This window comes from Ambystoma mexicanum, chromosome 5p, assembly GCF_040938575.1.
Source record: "Ambystoma mexicanum isolate Mex_15411 chromosome 5p, UKY_AmexF1_1, whole genome shotgun sequence".
NCBI lineage: Eukaryota > Metazoa > Chordata > Amphibia > Caudata > Ambystomatidae > Ambystoma > Ambystoma mexicanum.
Window position 1 is genome coordinate 1,200,207,445 of NC_090930.1, and position 23,482 is coordinate 1,200,230,926.

Here is a 23,482-nt window from a genome sequence, read left to right on the forward strand (position 1 = left end):
CATCACAGAGAGGCAGCAAAGGGCCAACTTTGGATTTCTCCTTCGTCGCCTTGTCCACAGATGGTAAGCAGAGTTTCAAAGGAGTCAAGGACTTTCTCTTAGAGGGAGAGTCCCTCACCCTCACTTGTAGTCTCACCTGTCCGTCCTGAGCCAGGACACGGAGCAGTGGCAAAACCAGCGGGATCAGTGGCATACAGCCTTGCCTTCCTTTGGAACCGGAGGGCAGGGCATCCTCAAAGGACCTCGTCCTCTTTTCTGAGGGAGTTAATTTGTGGAACCGGCCGGTCCTGTGGGAAGCAGGACCATGTCCGGAGGCTGAGTCAGAGGCCTTAACCGATTTTAACCAAACCACGCCGCCAGCCTGCTGTAGCGATCTTTCTTGGTCTTTTTCCTTTTTCAAAATTTTTATTTGTGTTTGGTTTGCAAACAAACCTTTACAAAAGATTTACTTCAACTTAAAAAAGTGTCAAACATTTAAAAACAGAATTAATACATATAGAAAAAATATTTACACGTTAGAAAAGAAAACACTACTAAAAGGAAATAAAAAAGAAAAGGACAGTTCACACAAACAAAATTGGCCTTAGGCATAACATAACATAAAGCTTCCTGGAACTATTTCCACTTTACTATACATCCAAATGATACTAGTCCTTTTCTTCCAACACGGTCAATTATTTTCCCAATTACTTTTAAAATTGTCCAAGATAATTTCTAGTACTCCTGAAATGTTTACCTTTAACTGATTAACAAAAGCAGTGTTAAATTCACATTACAGTATAAATTTGCTCAACTCTCTTTATCTAAAATTACCATTCTGAGTTTGTTATCGTGATAGCAGTATCGATAGAAAAAACCACGGCAGACCTCCTCATCATGGTCCGGATGCAGGCAATAAAGATATTTGTGGTGTCGATCCTCCACGAACACGTTCCTTAGTCCACATATTGGGCAGAGTGAAGAGGCATCTATTCTCCACAGTTATGGTGAAAAAGCACGAAGTAAGCCCAAGCCCGGGCCTTCCCTAATTCGTTGAAAAATCCCTGATGTAGCATGATCTTCACCGACAACGGTTCCCCCGCTGCCGGTAGTCAACCTCCGGTCGAACAATAAATCACAAAAATGGTCAAATCTTTCAAAATATTTCACCAAAAAACTCAAAATATTAGGAGAGCACTAAGAGGACTCCCAGCACTGAAGCATGCAGTAAAAATCTGAAAATGGTCACCAGGGGTGGAGCTTAGGGAGAGGACTGTCATTGGAGGGGGGCAGTGATTGTTTTAGAGGAGAAATACAATTTTAAAGCTAAAGTGAAACTGTTATTTTCTTTTACCAAGGATTCCGAGCCTGACAACGGGGAATATCCATAAGCATGTGAATCCATGCCAGACCCCATGCTGAAGAACATACATTTTAAGTTACTGTCATTTGTAATAAGGGCCTAAATGATGTTGCAGCAAGACAAAGGAAGACCGTGTTAGAACAGTAAAGACTGTTTAAAGAAACAAAAGCCTATTAGAATTAGTTTAAGGCTGCTTCTGTAATGTGACAGGTTCAGGGGCTTGACATGGTTGGGGGGCAGGGAACCCTACCCCATCCTGGGCCGGGGGCCCACTAGGACGTATGCCTGAGCCAGTCCTACCCCATAGGCAGGGTTAGGAAGCTAGGGGAGACCCAGTCCTTGAACCACTTAACTGTGTCCTGATGATTGATCTTGAAACTGCTGTCTGTCACCCAATGTTTTGCACTTTTATTGCTGGCAAGAGTTCTCTTATAATTAAAGGAGCACAAGAACCACTATGCAATGCAGTGTCAGAGGCCCCGAGAGTACTGCGGAACAAAGTCACCGGCAAAGAGGCTGACCATGAATCTCTGACATCGGTCACTCTCCAGAATAGACTGAAGCAATGTTATTTACTGCAACTCCAAGAAAACCGACTGCCAGGAGAACACCGGCCATGGCCAACAGAGACTGACTCGAATACCATGTGCAAAAAGGGGGCTCGGCCAAAAGGAGTTTTTCAAGACATGGCTGAGAATGGAAGCAATGGAGGGGGGAGGGAAGACAGAAGAAGGGAGTCAAATGTTTTAAAGACCTGCAGAAATGTGATAGGGTGAAAGGTGTAGGGGTGATGTCAGAAGATGTGGGGGTGGGCTGAGAGATCAGGCGAAGGTTGGAAAGTGGAGAGGAGTGCTGAAGTATCTGTGGAGGAATTGGATGAAAGTGCAGGTGAGATATTGTGAGTGAGAGAGTGGTACCAAGTGAAAAGAGTGTTCCTGTGATTTTGAGAGTGAGTGTATGTCAGAGGGAGCGTATGTGAGAGTGAGTGGTATTTATAAAGGGTGTAGACGGGTAGTTTGAGTATTGTGATAAATCCAATGGTGTCATCACTTCTTTCCCGGCAGTGACCTCTCCCTATGTGCAGCCACTAACGGATTCTGACCACGGGGGCAGCTGTATGAGGGTGAATCACATGAGGTGAAGCAAACCCCAAGAGAGTGACATGACATCGGATGAGACATAGTATCCCCCCTTTTCTTTTGAGGATACTCCATCCATTCCCCACACCTAAATGGTATATTGTCATACCTCCCCTCACCCATCTAGGAAGGTTACTGAAAACACTTTTCCATACTCTGTACACAAGTCATCAAAACCTGACTTGCCTTTCATAAATACTGAAAACACTTTTCCAGAATTTTTATACCAGTCATGAAGAACTGATTCCTTTTTCCTGAATACGGAAATACTGTGAGGGACACATGGAATACTGGGTGGATGTGTAGATTAGGTGGTAAATCCAGTTTCACAGCTGCTGGGGTGATAATTGCCTTAATGGTATGGGGCCCTAAGAATCTGGGATGAAAGGACTGGGTTCCCTTGATGGGTACGAATTTAGCGGCTAACCAAACTTTGTCTCCTACTTGATAATCAGGGGCCTTTTTCCGGTGTTGGTCGGCGAATCTCTTGTTTTTCTTTGGCATGAATAAGGTGTTCCTTTGCCCTTTTGAAAGGCTGAGTAATGGTTGTGTGTAGAGTCTTTACCACTGGCATTTCCAAAATGGTTGGAAGGTCTAGTTCAGAGGTACGTGGATGTCTACCATGAAGGGTATAGAAGGGCGTTTGCCCCGTGCTTGAATGCAAAGAATTGTTATATGCATATTCAGGTATCCATAGTAGGTCTTTCCAATTCCTTTGTTCGTGGTGCAGCATGCACCGTAAATATTGCTCGAGTGTCTGATTGGTTCTCTCGATTTGGCCGTCCGTTTGGGGATGGTGACTGGTAGATAGCCGAACATCGATCTGCGCCATTGCACAGCATTTATTCCAGAAGTTTGAAACAAACTGGCTGCCTCGATCAGAGACCAGAACCGAAGGGAAGCCATGTAGCTTACCCACACCCTCCAGGAACTCTTTTGCTAAAGTGGTTGCGTCTGGGAGGCCCACTGTGGGCCTGGAATAAAATGGGCCATCTTCGAGAATAAGTCCACAACTACAAGGATGGTGTTGAACCCTTGGCTTGGAGGTAGATCAGTGATGAAGTCAAAGGAAAGAGTGTGCCATGGAACTGGAAGAATGTCCAATGGTTGTAGGAGACCAGAAGGTTTTTGTTTCTGTGATTTATTTTGTGCGCAGACACCGCAGGACTGAATATACTGAATGATGTCTTTACGCCAGGTAGGCCACCAAAAGCTCTCTTTCACCTTAGCTAGGGTTTTGGCAATCGCAGGATGCCCTTCGATCAATGAATCGTGATAGTTTGAAATAATATGCTGTTGTAATTCCTTCTTGGGTACATATAGGCGATCCCTAAAAAAGGGTAGGTGGTCCTTGATGGTATATTGTTCTCCTTGAGTTTGCCATGCGAGGTAGGCATCAGGATTCATTGTCGGTTGGATTTCTTTTCGTAGTTCTGCTTGTGTTAAGGCTGTTGTGATACCCAAGAGTTTGTCTTCAGGTATAATAGGTACTGGGTCTGGAGTTGTATATACTATTTCATCTATGCCCATGCGAGATAAGGCATCCGTCTTTCCGTTTCTGACTCCTGGTCGAAATGTGATTACATAATCATATTCCGTGAAGAAAAGGGCCCACCGTAATTGGCGCGAGGACTTGGCTGTTTTGAGATATTGCAGGTTTCAGTGGTCTGTGATGACTGTAATGGTGTGTCTGGCCCCCAGAAGGTACTGCCTCCAGGCTTTAAAGGCGGATTTGATAACCAGGAGTTCCTTGTCTGTGATGGCATAATTAATCACTGGAGGTAAGAACTTTTTTGACCAGAAGGCCACAGGATGTAGCTGGCCGGTTTCCGGGTCTCTCTGTGAAACGACAGCCCCCATTGCGGGACTGGACGCATCAGTTTCAACAACATAAGGGAGGTCTGGACGAGGATGTCGCAGGATTGGAGCGGAGGTAAACCTTTGCTTAAGTTCCTGAAAGGCTTCTTCTGCTTCTTCGATCCAAGCAAACTTTTTATTGTTTTTTCGTAACAGTACTGTGATTGGGTGCACAACCTGAGAGAAGTCTAGGATGAACCGGCGGTAGAAGTTCGCAAAGCCCAGCATGCTTTGTAGCCCTTTCAGAGACTTCGGTGAAGGCCATTTCAGAATGGCATCTACCTTGTGCACGTCCATTCTGATGCCTCCTGGAGTAAGGATAAAACCAAGAAATTCTACTTCGGTGACGTGAAAAAAGCATTTTTCAAGCTTTGCAAAAAAGCGATGTTGACGGAGCTTGGTGAGGACTGGACGAACGTGCCTGACATGATCTTGTTCCGAGGCTGAGTATACTAAGATGTTGTCTATGTACACTAAGGCGCACACATCAATTAACTCCCTTAAGACGTCATTCATGAAATATTGGAATGCCGCAGGAGCGTTGCATAACACGAAGGGCATGACTTGATATTCAAACAAGCCGTACTTAGTACGGAAAGCGGTTTTCCATTCATCTCCTTTTCTGACTCGGACCAGGTGGTACGCTCCTCGTAGGGCCAATTTGGTATAAATCTAGGCATCTTTAACTTGGTATAGCATCTCAGGGATAAGTGGCAAGGGGTAGCGGTTCTTCACGGTGATCTGGTTCAATGCGCAGTAGTCAATACAGGTTCTCAAGTCTCCTTCCTTTTTCGGTATGACGAACAAAGGACTGGCTGCGGGAGACTTCAAAGGATGGATAAATCTGTTTGCAAGGTACTGGTCTAAATAGGATTTCAAATGAAGGTTTTCTGGTTCTGTGAGAGCGGAGATCCTGCCGCAAGGGATTTGTGCACCAGGAACAAGGTCGATCTGACAGTCATAGGGCCTGTGTGGCGGCAATGTATTGGCTTGGTCCTTTCGGAAAACATACTGGAAATCATGGTATTCACTTGGCAAGGTATTAGTTGCTTCCAGGGTTGATACTGTCGCTCCGGGAGTCATGGGGATACAGACGTCAGGTTTCTCCCCTTGGTAATAGCAGGCAGGGGAGCAGTCACCGGGGAAGGTTAATTTTCGTGCCCGCCAGTCTATCAAAGGGTTGTGGGCAACCAACCATTGCATCCCTAGTATTAGCCTGAACTGAGGTGCCTTGATGAGATCGAATGAAAGACTCCCGATGTCCGTCCTGACACAGCAAGGTTATCCTGGCTGTGCACTGGGTTACTGGTCCGGAAGCGATTTCTGTCCCATCCACGGTGGTTACCTTGTCCATAGTTGGCTTAGAACACAAAGGAAGCCCCATCTCTGCTGCCAGTTCTTGATCAATATAATTTCCAACTGCTCCGCTATCGATGTATGCTTCAACGGCATGCATTCTTGACGACTGTTGGTGGTTAATTAAGATCACTGGTATTGCAAAGTGCGAGGTCAGCAACTCTTTCTTCTCACTCGACAAACTGACCTCTACGTTTGTCGAGCTTGGTAGTTTCCCGATTCCTTAGCTTCATCCTTCTCTGTGGCCCGACTGTTCTTCTTGGGGGTTTTACTGGACAGTCCTTCAGGAAATGTCCTGGTTTCCCACAATACAAACAAAGCTGTTGTTGTCTTCTTTTGTCCCGCTCTTGTTTTGTTAATGGAAGCCGTATCCCTCCAATCTGCATGGGTTCTTCAGCATTTTCAGGTACACAGGGTGTGTTTTCCCTTGGTCGAACATACACGGTCCGAAGGTCCATCTTAGACCGGTCTGCCTTTCGGTCCTGCAGCCAGTGGTCTAGCTGCATAACCAGATTTAGGAATTCTGCACAGTCTCTGGGTGGATCAACCACCTGGGCTAAGCCGTCCTTTAATTCGCCTCGTAAGCCTTGATGGAATAACATGGTTCTTTTGTTTTCTGGCCACCTAGCTTCGGCAACCAGTCTGTTGAAGGTAGCAATGTACGTTAACAAGTCCTGATTCCCATGTCAGAGGGACAAGAGTTCATTGTCTACTGCTTGTTCCTGGGTATGGCGAGCATAAAGTTTTTCCATTTCTCTCATGTAATAGAGGATCGTCATGGGTTACCAACGGCACCAACCAATCTGCTGCACTACCACTCAGGTATGATAAGACAAAAGCTACCCGAGCTTGGTCGTTTGGAAATGCTCCAGGCCTACAAAGAAAATGAAGGCGGCACTGATTGATGAATGCTGCACACTTCCGTGGGTCGCCTGAAAACATTTCTAGTGGTGCCAGGGGCACTGTTCCAGGTAACGTGATCTGTACCGGAGTGGGTGGTATGGCGGGGTTTTGCATTGTTGGATTGCTTCCAGGTAGAGGCGTCTGTCCTGCCTGTGATTGCAAGTATTGCCTGCTAATCTCTTCAGTGCGTTCTTTGGTCACTATTAGGTCTCTCCAGAGGGAATTAGTCTCTTGTCAGGCAGAATGAACCTCAGCACAAAGCTCTCCTAGTAATTGAGCTATTTGGTCCATTTCTGATGTCTCCATGGCGCCCAGGTGGATTTGTTATGGTAGGGTTCGTGTTCTGTTATGCTCACCTGGTATCCACAAATTCTCAGCTTTGCCCTGATGTGGTCTGCGAGGAAGGTTCTGCGTTGTGGTAGAATTAGGCGTGCTCTCCGTCCTGCCTTCTTTGCAGGGGCGTGTTGTCTTTCATGGGCGAGAGCGGTCCAGTTACTTCACTGACGGCGGCCCAATTGATATTGTTCAGGTAGGTCTTATTGCTGTTCTTTAGATTTGTTGCTATCCTGCATGCCTTTCTTTGTTTAAAATGTCTCTTTTTTTCCTCCCTTAGGTATGCGGAGCTTCAGCGCGGCGAACTGGCTTGGTTGAGCCCCGCTGGTAAATGATGGCGCATTAAGGGCGCTATGATGCGGTAAGTAAGTGCTATGCGCAGCGCTGCGAAGTCTTGCCTTTGCTAACCTGTGTTTTCCTTCCTTGTAGGTCGCGGTGTTCTTCAGCACGAGTGGAATGTCCGGAATGGTGCCAGCCGAGAGGCGACCAGCCAGGTAAGCCTTTTGAGCAGTTCGTAATTTGTAAATGTCTATACAGCTTTCTTTAACGTGGCCTCCATCTTCCTCTTTCAGGTCGTTCTGTCCGGGAGGCGTGCAGATTCGAGGAAGCTGTTCTCAGTAGCTGCGAGTGCTTAAAGATGAAGACTGCGGTTAAGATGCTGCTGCTAATGATGTTCCTTTTGTCTCCTTGCAGGTTCTGCTTCTCCGAGGTTTGAGGGAATAGCTGGACACAGTGAGCGTCACGTTGCAAGCTGCAAAGTAACATGAAGCATGTTCTGCAGTCAGGGTGTAGTTTATATAGCCCAGGTAAAGTAGTACCAGGGAAAGTAGTTCCAGGCCTGCCACACCAAAAACACTAGACCGCATAGCTTGGTTCTTAGGAACCAAGCTGTGTGGATGCCTCCATGTTGGCTGACAATACAATAAAGTAGTTCCCAAGCACATTGTTGTTCATGGTGTATGAGCCTGGCGCCATAGGTGCCAGGACTGGCCCCATGAGGGCTTTTGAAGAGGATGCCAGGCTCTAGAAGCCTGAGTACTGACTCCACCTGGCCAATGGGTTTGCCAGAGGGGGTTTTGGGTGAGGGTCGTGACAACTCCCTGCAGGAGAAAGTCAGTGAGTTCTGTTACTAGTCACATGAACCAATGCCACAAACGTGGGCTAAAATCCAAAAAATGCCCTCAAATACAGCTTCCTAAACAATGGCAACCCTCAAAGTGCTGTTTTGGCGCTAAATTCGGTCATTTTCCCAGTGAATTACTGAAAGGAAAGTGTGCTGAAATCATAGATTCTGCAGTGCAGCCGGAGGAATCCAGGCCTCACTGACAGCTGCATCAGAAAATCTGCTGTCAAACCCAGTTCAAAAGTCCTTGTTTCCTGATTAAAATTGCAAAATCCGACTATTTAAAGCATGTTTGTGAAGGGCAAATTCTTTTAAAATGTCCAAATCCCTTATAAACTGTGCTTGTATTTTATATGTGAAATGAAAAGACTTTAATGTAAAGGAACCCAGTCTGGAGCTAATCAACTATTTAATTCTGATCTGACAGTCCAGCCTGGGAAAGATTCACATTTCAGCTTGACACTCAATTGCTACAGGAAGGCTAATGGCTGCTTAATGGTTCCCGCATAATCAAAACAAAGAGAGCCTCAGACATTCATCTCTGGCTGAGCCAAGAACAATGGCAAGCTGCCCAACTGATCTCTACAGGGGAGCTTCCCTCTCCAGGAAGGGGAGGGACGGGATGCTTTCCTATACACCTCACCCTGATCAAAGGGATCTGACAGCTGTTTGTTGAAAGGAGAAAAAGAAAAAAACTCTGAACTTCTTGGTGTTTAAATCTGTATTTGGGGTTAAGTTTGCAACTCTTTAACTGTGCAACCTGAAGGAGTATAAATCTAAAAATTGGTAGATGTTAACCTAATTTTAGACTTATGATTTTAAGACATTGATGACATCTGTACCACTTAAGGAACCAAAGTTATGAAAAAATCTTTATGGTAGCAGAACTATTAATGTTGAAAGCCTAAGATTGTATGTACATGATCCACTGATAAGCGCCCAGAGGTGTACCGAATTAGAAATTATTAATCCAAACGGTTATGATTAAAATTGATGAAATCCCATAGAATGAGAAAGACAGCTCTCACCGAGATGGAAATTAGACGCTAGGATAAACAATAAAAAATGTAATGCATGTGTCTGATTTTAGTAGAGGGCATAATTGTAAAAATTTGTATTTATGGAAAAGTTCAATTGTGGTCAAAATCAATGTGGGAGTTCCTAAATCGCATCATAAAGATTTCAGCTCTGTTCAGACCGCCAACCAAGACAAAGCATGTGCCTGCAGCCACTCACAGCCGTGGGGGTGTGTTTTTGAAATTCTGACCACACCATAAACTAGGGGATGGCATTTGACAGTATAAATATAGGAACTTCACAACACATAGGACACACTGCTTCCAGAACCCATCCAGATTTCAGCGCAGCACCTTGTTCCAGAACCCTTTATCTTGTAGCTGACTCCAGACTTCTCTGAAGATCTAGATTTCTTTGCAGAATGTAGACTTTAGCATTGCTGAACTCTTGCTTGCTAGACCCAATTTCAAAACCTCCAAAACTTAAAAGAATAATTCTGATTCAGCTTGGCTTGCTACCATTAAGGCTTGCCCGCTGAAACTTGCATCCTGTAATCTGCCATGTCCAGTGACCAGAAGGGCCATCCAAATCCAGTCTAAGGCGCAGTCCAAAATTGAACAGAACCGCGCCGCCGATCCAATCCCTCCAGAAGTGCCCTGCTGCTGGTAGACCTGATCCAACCCAATGACCAGAGCTGACGGTCCAATTTAATTACAAAGGACTGTAAGTATTAATAGGAAGAACAGTGACCCATTGTATATCTGCATCCTATTATCCCAATCTCAACCCATCCCATCTTTAAATTCAAAACCCTAGTATCGTTAGAATCCTTCTTGCGTTGATTTTTCTCATCTGTGTTGCAAAATCATAACTCTTAGTGATTTTGATTAAAGTAATTCCCAAACCGAACGGAAACTAGAGTATCACGAAACAGTGTATTTGACCCGTTTTTCTTCAATATCGCAAAGTAAAAGTGTGCCATGAATTTGCAAAGTTCAAAAGTTTACACTTGTCTCTTTCCCATTTCAAAGTGCTTCTTCCATCTCATTCTGATCTAAAGTGTGTACTGTTGTTTATATTATAGCTCATGTGTGTTAGGACATGTTTAGTGTTGCTTTCCTTAGAAATTCTATCCATTTACACATTTGTGCACCCTTTTGCATTATTTTACAAAGCAATTTTCACATGTCAGTTTAAAGTGTCATTTTCCAAAAACGGTTTTCTCTCTTGTTTGGGGAGGGAAGATTGTATATAAACGCTAGACCTTGTCTTTCATTCCTGAATACCTGCTGATTACTCACATTTGTGTAGGATTGCTCATTTGTATTTAAAGAGAACTTTGCAGGAGGAATCTTAACCTAAACGCTATATGTTCACAAACCAAAATTGTTCTTTTTCCTGTTTTCTATTTTTCATTATTATAAGTGAATTCAATTGCTTTGCTTAGTTTCTGAATTGTACTGTCACCGGTAGGTGATTTCTGTCCCATATATAAACTTATGTGTGATTTGAATATTAAATAAATAAAATAAATATTTACCTTTACAAACTACCCTAATTCCTGGTTCAGTGTGACCTGTGGGGTATTTTGAGATGGGTGTGATATGAGTGGTATATCATTCAAAATATTGAATTTATAGACAAAAACAAATAAGGGTTTCATTGCACACTACATGCTAGGCAAGACCTGGGTGTGTGCCTGATTGAAATCCCTTATACATGAGAGAGCATACCAGGCAGATGCAAGTTACAAGAGAAAAGTCCTGGCAGAAAAGCAAACCAGGCAGATGCAAGCTACAAAAGTATTAATATAAGAAAGTCCTGGTAAGGAAGCATATCAGGCAAGGTCAAGTTGAACAGTGTGTAAAATGCATCACCTAAGGAGGTCCTAGTAAGGATACAGCAGGACTGGCAAAAGGCTGAGTGAAAACATATCAAAGAGATGAGAAAGGTGGCAGAAGAGTACAACAGGCATCCTACCAAGATAGAGACTAACAGCCAAGTTGTTTTGTATACCAATTGTGTTGTTGATCAAGAGAAACCTAAGGAAGTGATTTTCTTGAAAGTATAAAACAGAGTGACGAGAAATCCAGGGTAAGGAAACCACCATCTAGAATAAGGAACTCCATCCTTCTGGAACGTTTGTGTTGGGGTTACACATTTCCTTTTTGAACATTTGTACACACTACTCAAGGCCAAAGGCATTTTTTCTTTTCACCTTGGAGATGATTTTTAGAATGTGAGGCCATGCAGGCAGGCTGAAGTGCAGCCAGGGGGTCAGGGGCTCCTTATCTCCGTTGCTCGGAGCTGAGGCCCCCTGCCGCCAGACTTCCTCCGACGCTACAGTAACCCCTCTCGGGTCCGTCCGCCATTTTGTGTCATCCCGGTGGCGGCCTCACAAACTTCTTCGGTCCCGCTGTGGTCTTCCAGCGGGCGTTAGCTGCTTATTTTCCTCCCATCTGCTGCCTGGGTATTCCATATGCCGCGACAGGCATTTTTCCGTTATAAGGCTTGCTGAAACATCGCATTAGTTAGATAAGGCTGCAAGCTTCCCACGGAAGCCATCAGGAGAGCGACCACATCGCTGGTGCTCCAGGCCACGCCCCCATTTTTATTTTTTAAAACATCAGGAGATAGCTTGTTTTTAATTTGTAGCAGATCATACACCCCATTGGTGTGGTCCAGGATGATCTCGTCCCCTGCTGAAAGCTACAGAATGTGTCGGAACAAGTCCTCCACAAAGTCCCCCAGTTCCTGATCTGGCACCTGCATGGGGATCCCTCTAATCCTAACATTATTCCGCCGAGATCTGTTTTCAGCATCTTCCTGCCTCGCTGTTAGGATTTCCAGTTGTTGCTCCATGCAGTCCATTCGCTCCATGTGGAGGGCTTGTTCTTGGGCCCGCTCCCCCACTGTGTTCTCTACCACCTATAAACAAGTTTAAGCCGCCCTTATATATGCGTCAAGCTCCACGATGGACACGGCAAGTTTACCTGCCCTGAATGTCCTACTTCAGCTCAAGAAGCATGGCACTTAGGTGCGCCCTGATTGATGGGATGTCTATCGAGTTTTGTGATGATTGGGGTGATGCAGCTGAGTGAACTTGTGCATTAACTTGTATGGGTTGTTTTTACCCCCCCATTTGTTCCTGCAATTGCAGCAGCTGCTTGATGTTTCCTGAATCTATGTATTTTGTTTTAGTTGCTGTTGTTATTGTTGTGCTATCTCAGACGAACCTAAAGCAGGTTTACAGGGCCTCAGACACTCCCCATGTATATTCACTCCCTTGTCCCCATTGCAGAACCTCAAGATGTCAACCAGGCCCGGATGTCATGTCCGCCATCTGCATTTTGCTTTGGTGGGTGTTGTCGATGTCAATAATTTCTTTGCAATTGGCAGTCGAAAGCAAGGCATATAGGACTTTGGACCCATAAATCAGCAATGTCAGCGGGCCATGAGCTGATGCACAGGGTGCCTGTGGGAAAACATCCCTGGTCCGCTGGCTGCTTAAGGACCCCTCCAGCTGTGGTATTCCAACCTATGGGGTGTGAACAAAGTTTTGCATTTTTATATTGGGTTGGTCAGATAATGAATTATCACTGAAAGCCTTGTCGAGGGCGGTAACAATGCTCTCGTATCTGAGCTTGAGAGAGTTATGAACTTCTAGGCTCAAGATAGTCACAGCAATAGTTTTTCTGCAGATGGAGAACCTTTCACTTTTATCGTAGGGCAAGCAAAGGGTTGAAATCGGCCTCAAAACCTGGATTCCCAGAGCACTCAAATGTATGTGTGGTCAACTGTTGCCATGTTTACAAGGCAGCAGCAGCCAGTCATGGACGGGTGAGAGAACAGCAGTTGTTCATCACACTGAAACGACACATGACTGTGTCCTCCTCAACGCCTGCACGCTGGATGCAGTGGCTCCTGGAGCAAGCAGATGTAGAGACGTTTTTTTTTTGTTTTTTTTTTTTGCATGCATAAGATTGAATACTTTTTCTCAGGGGTGGGAGGGGTTACCTTGAGGATGTTATGTGAGTTACAGTCTGGTCCACAGAATTGATGTTCAAAAGCTTTGACCCTCTACCAGCTTCCCCACAGCCCAATCGGCCTGGCCTTTCTCCCTCCAATTAACCCAGCCCAAACCTCTTCCAGCATCGTCGATGCACTTCTTACATCTCAAACCCTCCAGCCTTTCTCTTTGCACTCAACCCTTAGAGAGCTTTGCTGTCCCCCTTCAATGAACACAGAGAAACTTAACAGGGCCATTGTTCAGACAGCAGAGCTACCACCCTAAATCACACGTATTGAAGATCCTCCCTGAAGGACCAAGTGTCAAAAGAAGTCGGACAATAACCAGGCAACCAAAGGGAGCCCAGATGACTAAAACATATCTTTTAATCGTTGTTGGAACTAGCTTCATAACTATGCAAACAAAATTTACAGACACTCATCCCAGAAGTCCTACCAACTTTGTGTAAAAATGTAAATAATAGGACCCAAATCATTCAACACTGCCAATCTGCTCTTTCCTGTCCCTTTTGTAGAGTAAACGGCTATTAACTAAAGTGGTGGCTGGAGATTTTTTTAACTGGAGGGGCGTAAATAGGCACCACCAATATGTGAGAGTGACCAAATGTAGTAAAGGCTAGTCTGAATACACCAAAGGCGGGTTGGAGAGGTTCTCTTCCAGTAGAACATTTTCTGAATAACCAGTTAACATGGTGCATTATACATCACATATTCTGTGAAAAACTGGGCAAAGTGCCAGCGGTTTTGTAGGGTATATCAGTAAATTATCAAATCGATGCAAATCACCAACACTGCGCAAGAGCATTTTCAAAATGTATTTTGTGATGCCCTTCCCCAAAATATATGCCAGTATGAAAAATATTTTCACGCTAGCTGTTGCCATACATTATTATAAAGCAATTAGGATGCATCTTATTATGTGGCTAGACTGGTATTGTAGTTCAGCCAGTCTAGCTATATGGCATGGCATTTTTTACTGGCTATCTATGATAAATAAACATCATAAGTGTTACGACATGTTTAGACTGCCCTACATTGGTGCAGCCAGTTTGGTCATGACTTCCTATTGTTGCATGTCAGGAGAATAAGGCTGCAGGGTACCAAAAAGTCACTCCATGCAGCCTGAGGAGTGCGGCATAGCCAGGCAACTACAGATGATTGCGGCTGGGTCGGCTGCTCACTGCCACGATACGTGACCGCACGATTCACTGAAGGCTAGGGTACTGGGCCACATGATGTGCGGACATCGGATCACATGCATGATGATAACAATGAAGGGTTCAGGAGCATGGCCTTAAAATTTAATGCTTGGATGTTGCTACGAGAGGATGCAGGTACTCCATCTTTTTTCTTTCCTTGTGTGTGGATTCCTAGTTCAAAGTAGCTGTTTTTGGATCACTTGTGTTTTAATTTTGATTTCTTCTTCTATTACAACGCTGTAGGACACAGACTTCTCTGTGGGACATGGACGTGTTTGTGGGACAATTATGGACTCGGACTTCCTTCTGGACCACAAACTCTGGTGGAGTGTTGTGGATTTTTCCACGATTTATTTCATTTTGAATTATGTTTACTTTTAGATTGCTGGCAAGCATCGCCCTTTATTATTCGGAATAAACCTTGAGTGTTTAAAGAACATCCTGTTCCCTTGTGTTAAAGATCTGTGGGTGCTCAGGTATGGTACTTTCCTCTGCTGGTAAGCGGGTTCAGTATTATCTATATAACATTAACATGTTCTTGTTTTTCTTCACAGCCTCTGGAGATGTATTGGGGATTTTAGTCCTCCTGACCATAGGTGGTCTATCTTATATTGAGGGGTGCTTCTAATTTCCCACTCTTGGGTGGCTTTCTGGGATTTAATGGGACTAGTAGTACACCATCAAGCTCAGCATTTGGACAAGACTGGCATTTTCACTGAAGTATGTTCTTTTCTGGGGATGCTGGCATATATTTAGCAGAGCCAGAATGAATAGGTTTTCTTATAGTATCAATACTAGCGTTATGTGCAAAGCAAACATGACTATGTTCTTATATTGGTGCAGTAAACATGGAAAGGTATAGGCACATCCAGGTGAAATTTCTTTTATACTGGTATATATCGTGGGAAGGGCATCACGAAAATGTGCTGGGAACTGCTATTGTGCCCTGTTAGGGACTTCCATCTATTGGATCTTTTAATGAGTTACCAAACAGAACAAAATGCAAACATTCTGTTTTTTTGTCCAATTTGTCACTGAAAGTGTGCTGTATTACGCACAATGTTAACCCATTATTCAAAGAAGTTTCTAACAGGGACACCTCCCCTAAACTCCACTTGTTGGATCAGCGAGGCTTTAAATCCTGTGCACTGAATGTTTAGTGAAAATCTTTACCACCATTAATGAGACATTGGCCGTGCTTAACACATATGACAGCTAGCATGTCTAAACAGCACATTTCCTGACAAATATAAAGCTCAGGAACAAAGTAAAAGTCTGGAGCAATATATAATCACAGGGATTAACAAAACTGACTTTTATCCCCCTCCTACAGGGGACAAGGAAGGGAAAAGGGTTGAGAGGAAGAGGAAAAAATCAACTGCAAACAACTATGTACCTCGTGCAACTGCACTGACATCTTCATAAAATCCAGCAATGAGGGCCACATGTCCTGGCCTGGACTCTGTAGGAACGCGAGTGTGTGAAATTCCCCAGCTGCCTTTAGACTCTATGATATGTCTGCAAAAAAGAAAGAGTTATTTGTTCAATAGGTTGCATACTTTATATAGCTTGAAACATGCAGATTTGTCTTCTGATTATAAAACAGAATTATCCAAAATGTACCAAATATTGAACACCGTTAACTTGGAAGGGAGGAGAGGGTTTTGCGGATTCTGGAATGACTTGGTGGGAGAGGCTCTCAGAGAGGACGCATGGTCCAGGGTATTTAAAATAGCATTCCATGGGAACCTATTTACGTCGGACATGGAGCACAATTTTAAGATCTTACAGGGATGGCACAGGGACCCATTGAAATTATCCAAGATGTTCTCGGGGGTGTCCCCCAGATGCCCAAGAGGATGCGGCCAAGTGGGGACAAGGGGTCACATGTGGTGGTTCTGCCCTAAGGTACAGGGATTCTGGGAGAAGGTACAGGGTGGATGGCGAAGGTCACAGAGGAACTACTCCCACACAATCCGTTGACGATGTTGTTGGGCCTCCCACCGGAGGATGCGGAAATATATAGGTACCCAAGAATGAGGGAGACTATGTTGCGAGCAGGAAGAGTTGCCCTAGCGCAAAGTTGGAAGAGTCCGCCGACCCCCTCCAAGGAAGACTGGCTAAAAAAACTTAAGAACACATTCCTCATGGACAAGCTAACGGCCAGGGTAAATAACGAATCGAGCGCCTTCCAGGCAAATTGGTATGGGGTTTACCAGGCATGGGGGTGGGACGCCCACTGATATTATGTAGACACCCTGGTGCGAGAGGGTGGGGGAGTCCAGAGAGTACCACTCAAGGACAATGGTGTAATCCACGGCTCGGGAAACAGCGGATCCATCTCAGCCAGCATTGACGTGAACGTATAGCACAGCTCCCAGGCACCGAACTATGAGTACTGATGACAGCTCCTGCAGTTGGATTTTTGATGGAATACTGATCTGGGGGGAGGGGCGGAGTTGGGGAGGGGGAGAAGGGGGTGAGAGGGGAGGGAGACCCCGGGGGTTTGATGATGATGTTAAACGTGATATTCATATTGTTCCCGGTGTTGTCATTGTTTTTTTCTGTTTGAAAAATTGGCAATAAAACCAAAGTTTACAACAAAAAAAAAGAAGTGTCTGCACAAATAGCGGCCAGTGACAGAAATACTTATTTATAAATCATCTTTCTTAAATGATGTATCAAATGCTTTTGCAAAGCCTACAGTAAACCTACATTACCATATAGCTGACTCCCCTACAACACCATGGATCTGGAAATTGTGCCAACAATCGCATCTTCATCTCGCCTAGAATTAACCCCCAACTTAAAGACTACCAATCAGGCTTCTGACCGCTCCCAGGGATTTAATACACCCTACTGGGCCTCAGGCAGGAGCTGCTGATTGCCGGAGATCATGGCCATGCAAGCACACACCTACTAATTGACTTATAATCTGAATTTGACACCTTCGAGCATGGATTGACCTCCTGGAACAGTCAGGTGGAATTGGTGGTTTATCCTATGCAGATTTAAATCTGTCCTGATTCAGCACACCCATAGGTTAAATTTGGCACCCTGCACTCTAGAACCAAAATATCTCTTATGAAGTTGAGCATGGTTTGGCCCTCTTGGCAATCCTTTAAACGCTGACACCCAAATAGATATTCATTTTCATGAGGGATATGAGGAGCATTATACAGTTGAATACCACCTGAAACATTTGCTGCTTTTAATGTCCCGAAAAATGACTCTGCCTCAAAATATCAAAGACAAAGATCTTGCTCAAAGGCTAATGGACCCAACTCTTCTCCCGTTCAGTTGGTCTGATTCTTATAGACCAACCCCCGATGCCAGTACTGAAAGCATGCTTTTAGGATTTGCGACAGTGCTTTACTGGGGACCAAAAAGGCCCACTTATTAAGTGAGCAGCTACCCAGAGTTGGTTTGTGAGGGATCGCTCAGAACCCCTCCAATCTTACTGTTCCTGTGTAGTGTTGACAAAAGCAGATGTAGACCATAGCCACAGGGCTTACCCCAGTGCTATACACTATCTTCCAAACCATTCATTCCCTGGGAGGGGAATGGCGTTAGGGGCCAATCAATCTGGGGGATACAAGTTTTCCCCAGTGGCCAGAGTTCATGAATTATAATTCCTCAGAAGCTTCAGACAGGAAGAGCGATCCCCATTTTCAACAAACCTGTACTCCCTCCACTGGTTTGCTGCACCACATGGGAACCTCACAGTGAGATTAACAGAAGAGATGCTACTGCAGAGCACTGCATGTCCGTTAAAGAGATCACTATCTTCCTACATGCAGACTCCTCCCTGCTTATCCGATCAGCGGAAAACTGCAGCACAGATACCTGGGATATTTGGGCGTAGCTGTGGGGTGGCAACATCATTTCCCCTTGACTTAAAACATGGTGAACTTGTAAGTCCTTCACTGTCACTGCACAGATTCCAATTAGCAATCATCACCAACAGGGAGGAAACAAATAGCCCCAGAGGAAACTATTAATTCTAACAGTGAAAACAACCTAATAAGGGATAACCTATCACATACAGGGAGAGCAGGAAAGAGTCTATAATATGATAAGTCATTTATAACACACCTGTACACGAGTGTTTCTAGGAGCGACAAGACAAGACAAGGGAGGGAAGACAGAGGGAGGACAAGACAATCGATCTTACTAGGCCTTGTGTTATTCAGATTGTGCAAGTGCGAGACCGAAATGTGCAAGGGGAGACGGAGGGGGGAAGTGCAAAGGAGAGTGGATGGGGGAACAGGGCAGTAATGCACTGAGTAAGTTCAGCCAGGGCAGCGCAGCTCTGGGTAGTGCAAGGAGAAAGGGACTGTAAGGTTACAGTTACGGCCCCAACCATTACAGCCCCTAAGTGAGTGGTAGGCCCATTGGCAGTGCAAGGGTGATTAATCAAGAGAGAGCCTGGTACCCAGTGAGACTCAGAGTAGCCAATCAACCAGGTGGAACAGCAGCAGATAGGTCTGGTAGGCCAGCAGGAGAGGGAGAGAGAGAAAGCAGAGGAGAAGGGGAAAGTTTTGAGCTGCTTCCGGAACTTCAGGTGGTCTGGCTCCAGTTTGAGGAGGGCAGGGAGGCCATTCCTGAGGGAGGTGTTAGGGAGAATTCTCAAAATGTGCTAATTTCCCTTACCTTTTGAGACCCCCAGCAACTTTGCTGGATTTCTAGGATTTGATTTTTTTACCTGGAAAGAGTGTGAGCTTTTTTTTCTTACTCTTTCCTGTATTTTGATGTGTACTTTACTTTTGTGTTCTTTGGTTATGTTGTTTTAAACAAACTCCATGGCATCATCTTTTTCTGAGCCTCACACAGCACCTTCAGTGCAGTGGAACAGGGGTGTCTTTCAGACTCCCCAAGGTTTAAACACCTTCTCTGGGACTGACTACTGTCTCCCAGAGCATGTAAAGTTAAATTGATTTTACTAGTCTCGTTAAATTTACTGACCCAGCACACACTATCTTCCTACAGAGTGCTGTAGGGGTTGCTTAGCTCTCCCTGATTCAACACACTTATGTAACAGTAAACTGTTACCCTTTCCTACTTCAAATGGCTGGTGGCAGTGGTTTGGATCAAACTACCATGATTTTTCCTGACCGCTAACAACGGTAGCTAAAAATGGGGTCAGCCATGTTTTTCAATATGCCGCCCAAGACCTATCTGTAAAAACAGACTCCGGTCATCTTTTTTCGCCATTTCTTTTATGAAAGGTCCTTCTTGTGTTTGGCTCTGCGCACCAAACCAGGTTTGGTACCTTTGTTTGTTGGCCTTTAGCGGGCTTCAGTGCTGAAGCCCTCCTCTGGCGCCCGAGTGTCTGGGGTGGACAGGATGTGAGGGAGGTGCCCGAAACTCCCTGTGCTTAGTCTCCTAGGAGACCTGAATGCACTCTGGCGTGATTGGCCGGCTGGCTTGTCTGGCAAGGACAGTCACGCTGCTGTGTTAGTAACAGCCAGGCTGCAAAGAATGGGGAAAAACTGTTTAAAAGCAGATCTCTGGGACTTGGAAAGCCTAATCGACCACTGGAACAAAAGAACCAAAGAGGAGAGGAAGGAAGAGGACTGCTGCAACTCCTGGACGACCGGTGAAGCCCTGCTGCAGGTCAGACTTGTCTGAAACTCTGATGACAGAGAAGCCCTTCAAGGTTAACTTCTTCCCTTGAGTTTGGTGGGAACAACCAACTTACAAACCACCTAGACACCGTCCCCATCTGGTCGAATTTTCATCAGAGTGCTGTTGAAAACCAGATAGCCGAGGGAAGGAAACCAGCTTGTGGACTTTAAGGCACTCGCACCTTAAACCGACGTCTTGCTACAGCTTTTGGCCTCTTCCCTGGGCAGTGCAGGAACCTCCCGACATCCTCCTTCTTGTCCCCACGACTGAAGCTCAGGAACAGCAAGATCTGCTCGAACTGTCAAGAACAATTGCCTCAGCTACAGCTTTCTTCATTGACAAGGTACTGTACAAACGCGGTCCGGAGATCTTTTCGGCCATCGAGAAAGTGTGTGAAACTTTCCTCAACTACGAAGGCTTGTCCTTCCCTTAACAGTTGTCAAACTTTTCACCTAGCCAAATCCTTTAAAAATCTGTGGCAAAGACTTTACCGTTACTTACCAGAACTGTGCTATCCTATACAAAAGACCCTGAACCATTGACTTTGGCCCAGGCCTATCGAGAAGAATTGCTGGTTGTATTTAACTGAAACCCTTTGCCCTGCCTATGAATGTATTTGGGCTGTCTATTCTTACAACCTTGTCTTTTCCCTCCTTTATTAAGTATCTGAAGTGCCATTTTGCTCCCACTTCATTTTGCAGCTAAACTTGTTCATTTACATACTGGTTGGATTTTTGTGGTTTATTAGTGTGTGATATTGATCTGCTGGTGCTAGTGTAATGTTTTCTAACTGACTGATTAAATAAATGTATATTATTTTACCAAGAAACCTTGAGTAAGTGTCTATTTGAATCACTGTATTAGTTGGTCCTTTGTGTAACTTGTTCTACTGCTCACTCAACTCTTGAGATAAGTCTGACTGCTCAGCCACTGCTACCACATAACTGTGTAGTACAGTCTTGTACCAAAGGTGAAACTGATCTGACACTTCTAGTCTTAATTGCCTGTAGTGTTCCCAAAGGGTACTGCAGGTGATTCTGCCTAACAGTAGGCACCTGCAGAGGAGAGAGATCTACGCCCCATTCTCTGCCTGGAGAAGCGTTTGACCCTTAGAGAGTTGGCGGTAGCTGAGCGAAGGGCTCGGAAAGGAAGGTATTTCGGTAGAGAGCATTGGATGTAGTGCGGGCCCTGGCCCCAGAAAGCCTTGTGGACAATGCAAAGGGTTTTGAACTTGATCCTTGCAGCCACCGGGAGCCAGTGGAGAGATTGCAGCGCTGGAGAGATACAGTCCCTGGACTTAAGGCCAAGGATAAATCTCCAAGTCCTGTTCTGGATTACTTGCAGTGGGCGGAGAGTAGAGGAATGTAGATTGAAAAAGAGGCTTTTGCAGTAGTACAGCCTAGAGAGAACCAGAGTTCTGGAGACAGTGAGCTTCTGGGGGAAAGTGAGAAAGGGAGGAGTCCCTTTGAGGATTTGCAACTGGTAGTGGGACTTCTTGGCGACATCTGAGATGGGAGAAGAGAAAGAGAGAGTGGAGACGAAGATGACACCAAGGTTTTTTGCCTCACAGGAAGGTGAAGGAAGAGGGTCCAAGGCAGGCGGCCAGAGTAAGAGGGGGAAAGCAGAAGGGGTCCCACTCCTCTGACATCTGCCGCCTCCAGGAGGATCTTGACGTTGATGCCCTCGGTCTCACCAAGACATGGTTCACGGCCAGCTCTGTCACAAGCTTTGAAACTCTCTTCCCTGATGGCTACAAGATCCTCTCCATGCCCAGATCCAACCGTTCCATAGGGGGAGTAGCTCTGATCTTCCCCGAGTCGATTCCTGCCTCTGTCATTCCTACAAAGGCCTACTCATCCTTCGAATGCCTCGACTGCAGGTTCTCTCTCTCTCCCGGCCACTCCCTTACTGTAGCCACCATCTAGCGGCCACCTGGTCAGATATCCTACTTCCTCTCTGAGTGGGCGGACCTCTCCTCTTCCCTCCAGGCCTCAACCACGCAACTCCTCCTTCTTGGAGACTTTAACATCCACCTGAATGCTTCCTGTCCTTCCACTGGACTCTTTTGCAACCTCTGTGACACTCGCTGTTCTCCCCTCTGGCCCGACTCACTCTGCAGGGCACGCTCTGGATGTTCTGATCTCTTTAGACCTTCTCTTTTTGATCCCTCTAACCACTCCTCTCTCTGAAGTGATCACTTTCTCCTTTCCTCCCAGCTCACCCCCTGCACCCCTCAGGCCAAGCCAACCCCAGCACTGCCACCTACCTTCTTGGTTATCCGACCCATGAAGCGTGTGTCAGTTGAGGCTTTCAACTCACCTTCTAACTCCCCACCCTTTGGCTGACTCACACCCTGACGCAGCCCTTTCCATGCTCTGCTATATCTGATACTCTTGATGTTCTTGCCCCTGTCATGAGGATCTGGTTGAAGCACAAAGCCAAATGCAACTCTTGGTATGACTCAGACCTCGTCACCCTTAAACGAAATTGCAAGGTGGTTGAGAGGAATTGGCACGCTTCTGGTACATCCTCTGACAAACTGGCCTGCCGACTGCTCCAAAGGCGATACCGGCTCTCTGTCAGCACCAAGAAGAGAGCCCACATCCAAGCCCGGGTCTCTGTGGCATCTAACAACTCGGCTGAACTCTTTAAAATCTGCAAGGAGTTGGCCAATCCTGTTGCAGTCTCTATCTCTCCTGTTCCCTCCCAGGCCCTGTGCATGGCCCGGGCCTCTCATTTCATCTCTAAAACCCAGGATATCCTTTCCTCTCTCTCCTCCTCTCCCCCTCCTCCCTCTACTCCCTACTTTTCCTCCGGCCCTTCTTCAGCCACCTCTCCTCTCTCCTTCTCTGCCTTTCCCTTCTTCTCCCCAGGTGAGGTTTCTAGACAAGTCTGATCTATTAACGTCTCGTCAAACCAGGTTCACCTCTGTTCCTTCAAAACCAACAAAGACCACAAGGACACCCTGGCTCCTGCTCTGGCTGACTTCTGCAACCACTTCATCGTCACTGGAGTCTTCCCTTCCCCCCTGAATAACTCCCTTGTGCACCATCTTCTTAAGAAACCCTTGGCCGACCCTTCCTGCTCAACTAGCTATCGCCCAAATGCCATCACTCCTTTCCTGGGCAAACTCCTAGAAAAGATGCCCATCTCCCAGCTTAACCGTCACACTGAATCGGTTGATTGTCTCCATGACCATCAGTCTGGCCTCAGAGCTGCCGGAAGCATGGAAACTGCTCTCCTGAACATCTGTGAAGACCTGCTCTCCAACCTTGATTCCAACACCCCGTGTCCTCATCTTACTTGATCTCTCTTCTGCACTTGATATGGTCAATCATGCCATCCTGCTCAACCGTCTCCGTGATAACCTGAGTATGTCCGATCAGGCCCTGGGTTGGCTGACTTCTTTCCTGTCCGATTGACCCTCCCAGGTCCAACTTGGGTCCTTCCTCTCCTCTATCTCTACCTGTGGTGTTCCCGAGGGGTCTAACCTCTCTCCCTGGCTGTTCAAGCAATACCTGGCACTTCTTGTCCACCATATTGCCACTCTCTGCCC

The 23,482-nt window shown here is 45.7% G+C and overlaps 1 protein-coding gene across 3 annotated transcripts in view; it reads right to left on the reverse strand.

The window, feature by feature from the left end:
* The window catches only part of PIGN (phosphatidylinositol glycan anchor biosynthesis class N), a 1,975,532-nt gene that overhangs the window by 1,818,300 nt on the left and 133,750 nt on the right, over positions 1-23,482 (reverse strand). For all 3 annotated transcript variants that reach the window (XM_069613664.1, XM_069613662.1, XM_069613663.1), the window contains one exon: positions 15,695-15,816. In XM_069613664.1, coding sequence (XP_069469765.1) covers positions 15,695-15,816 — 122 coding nt within the window. The remainder of the gene's footprint in view (positions 1-15,694; positions 15,817-23,482) is intronic.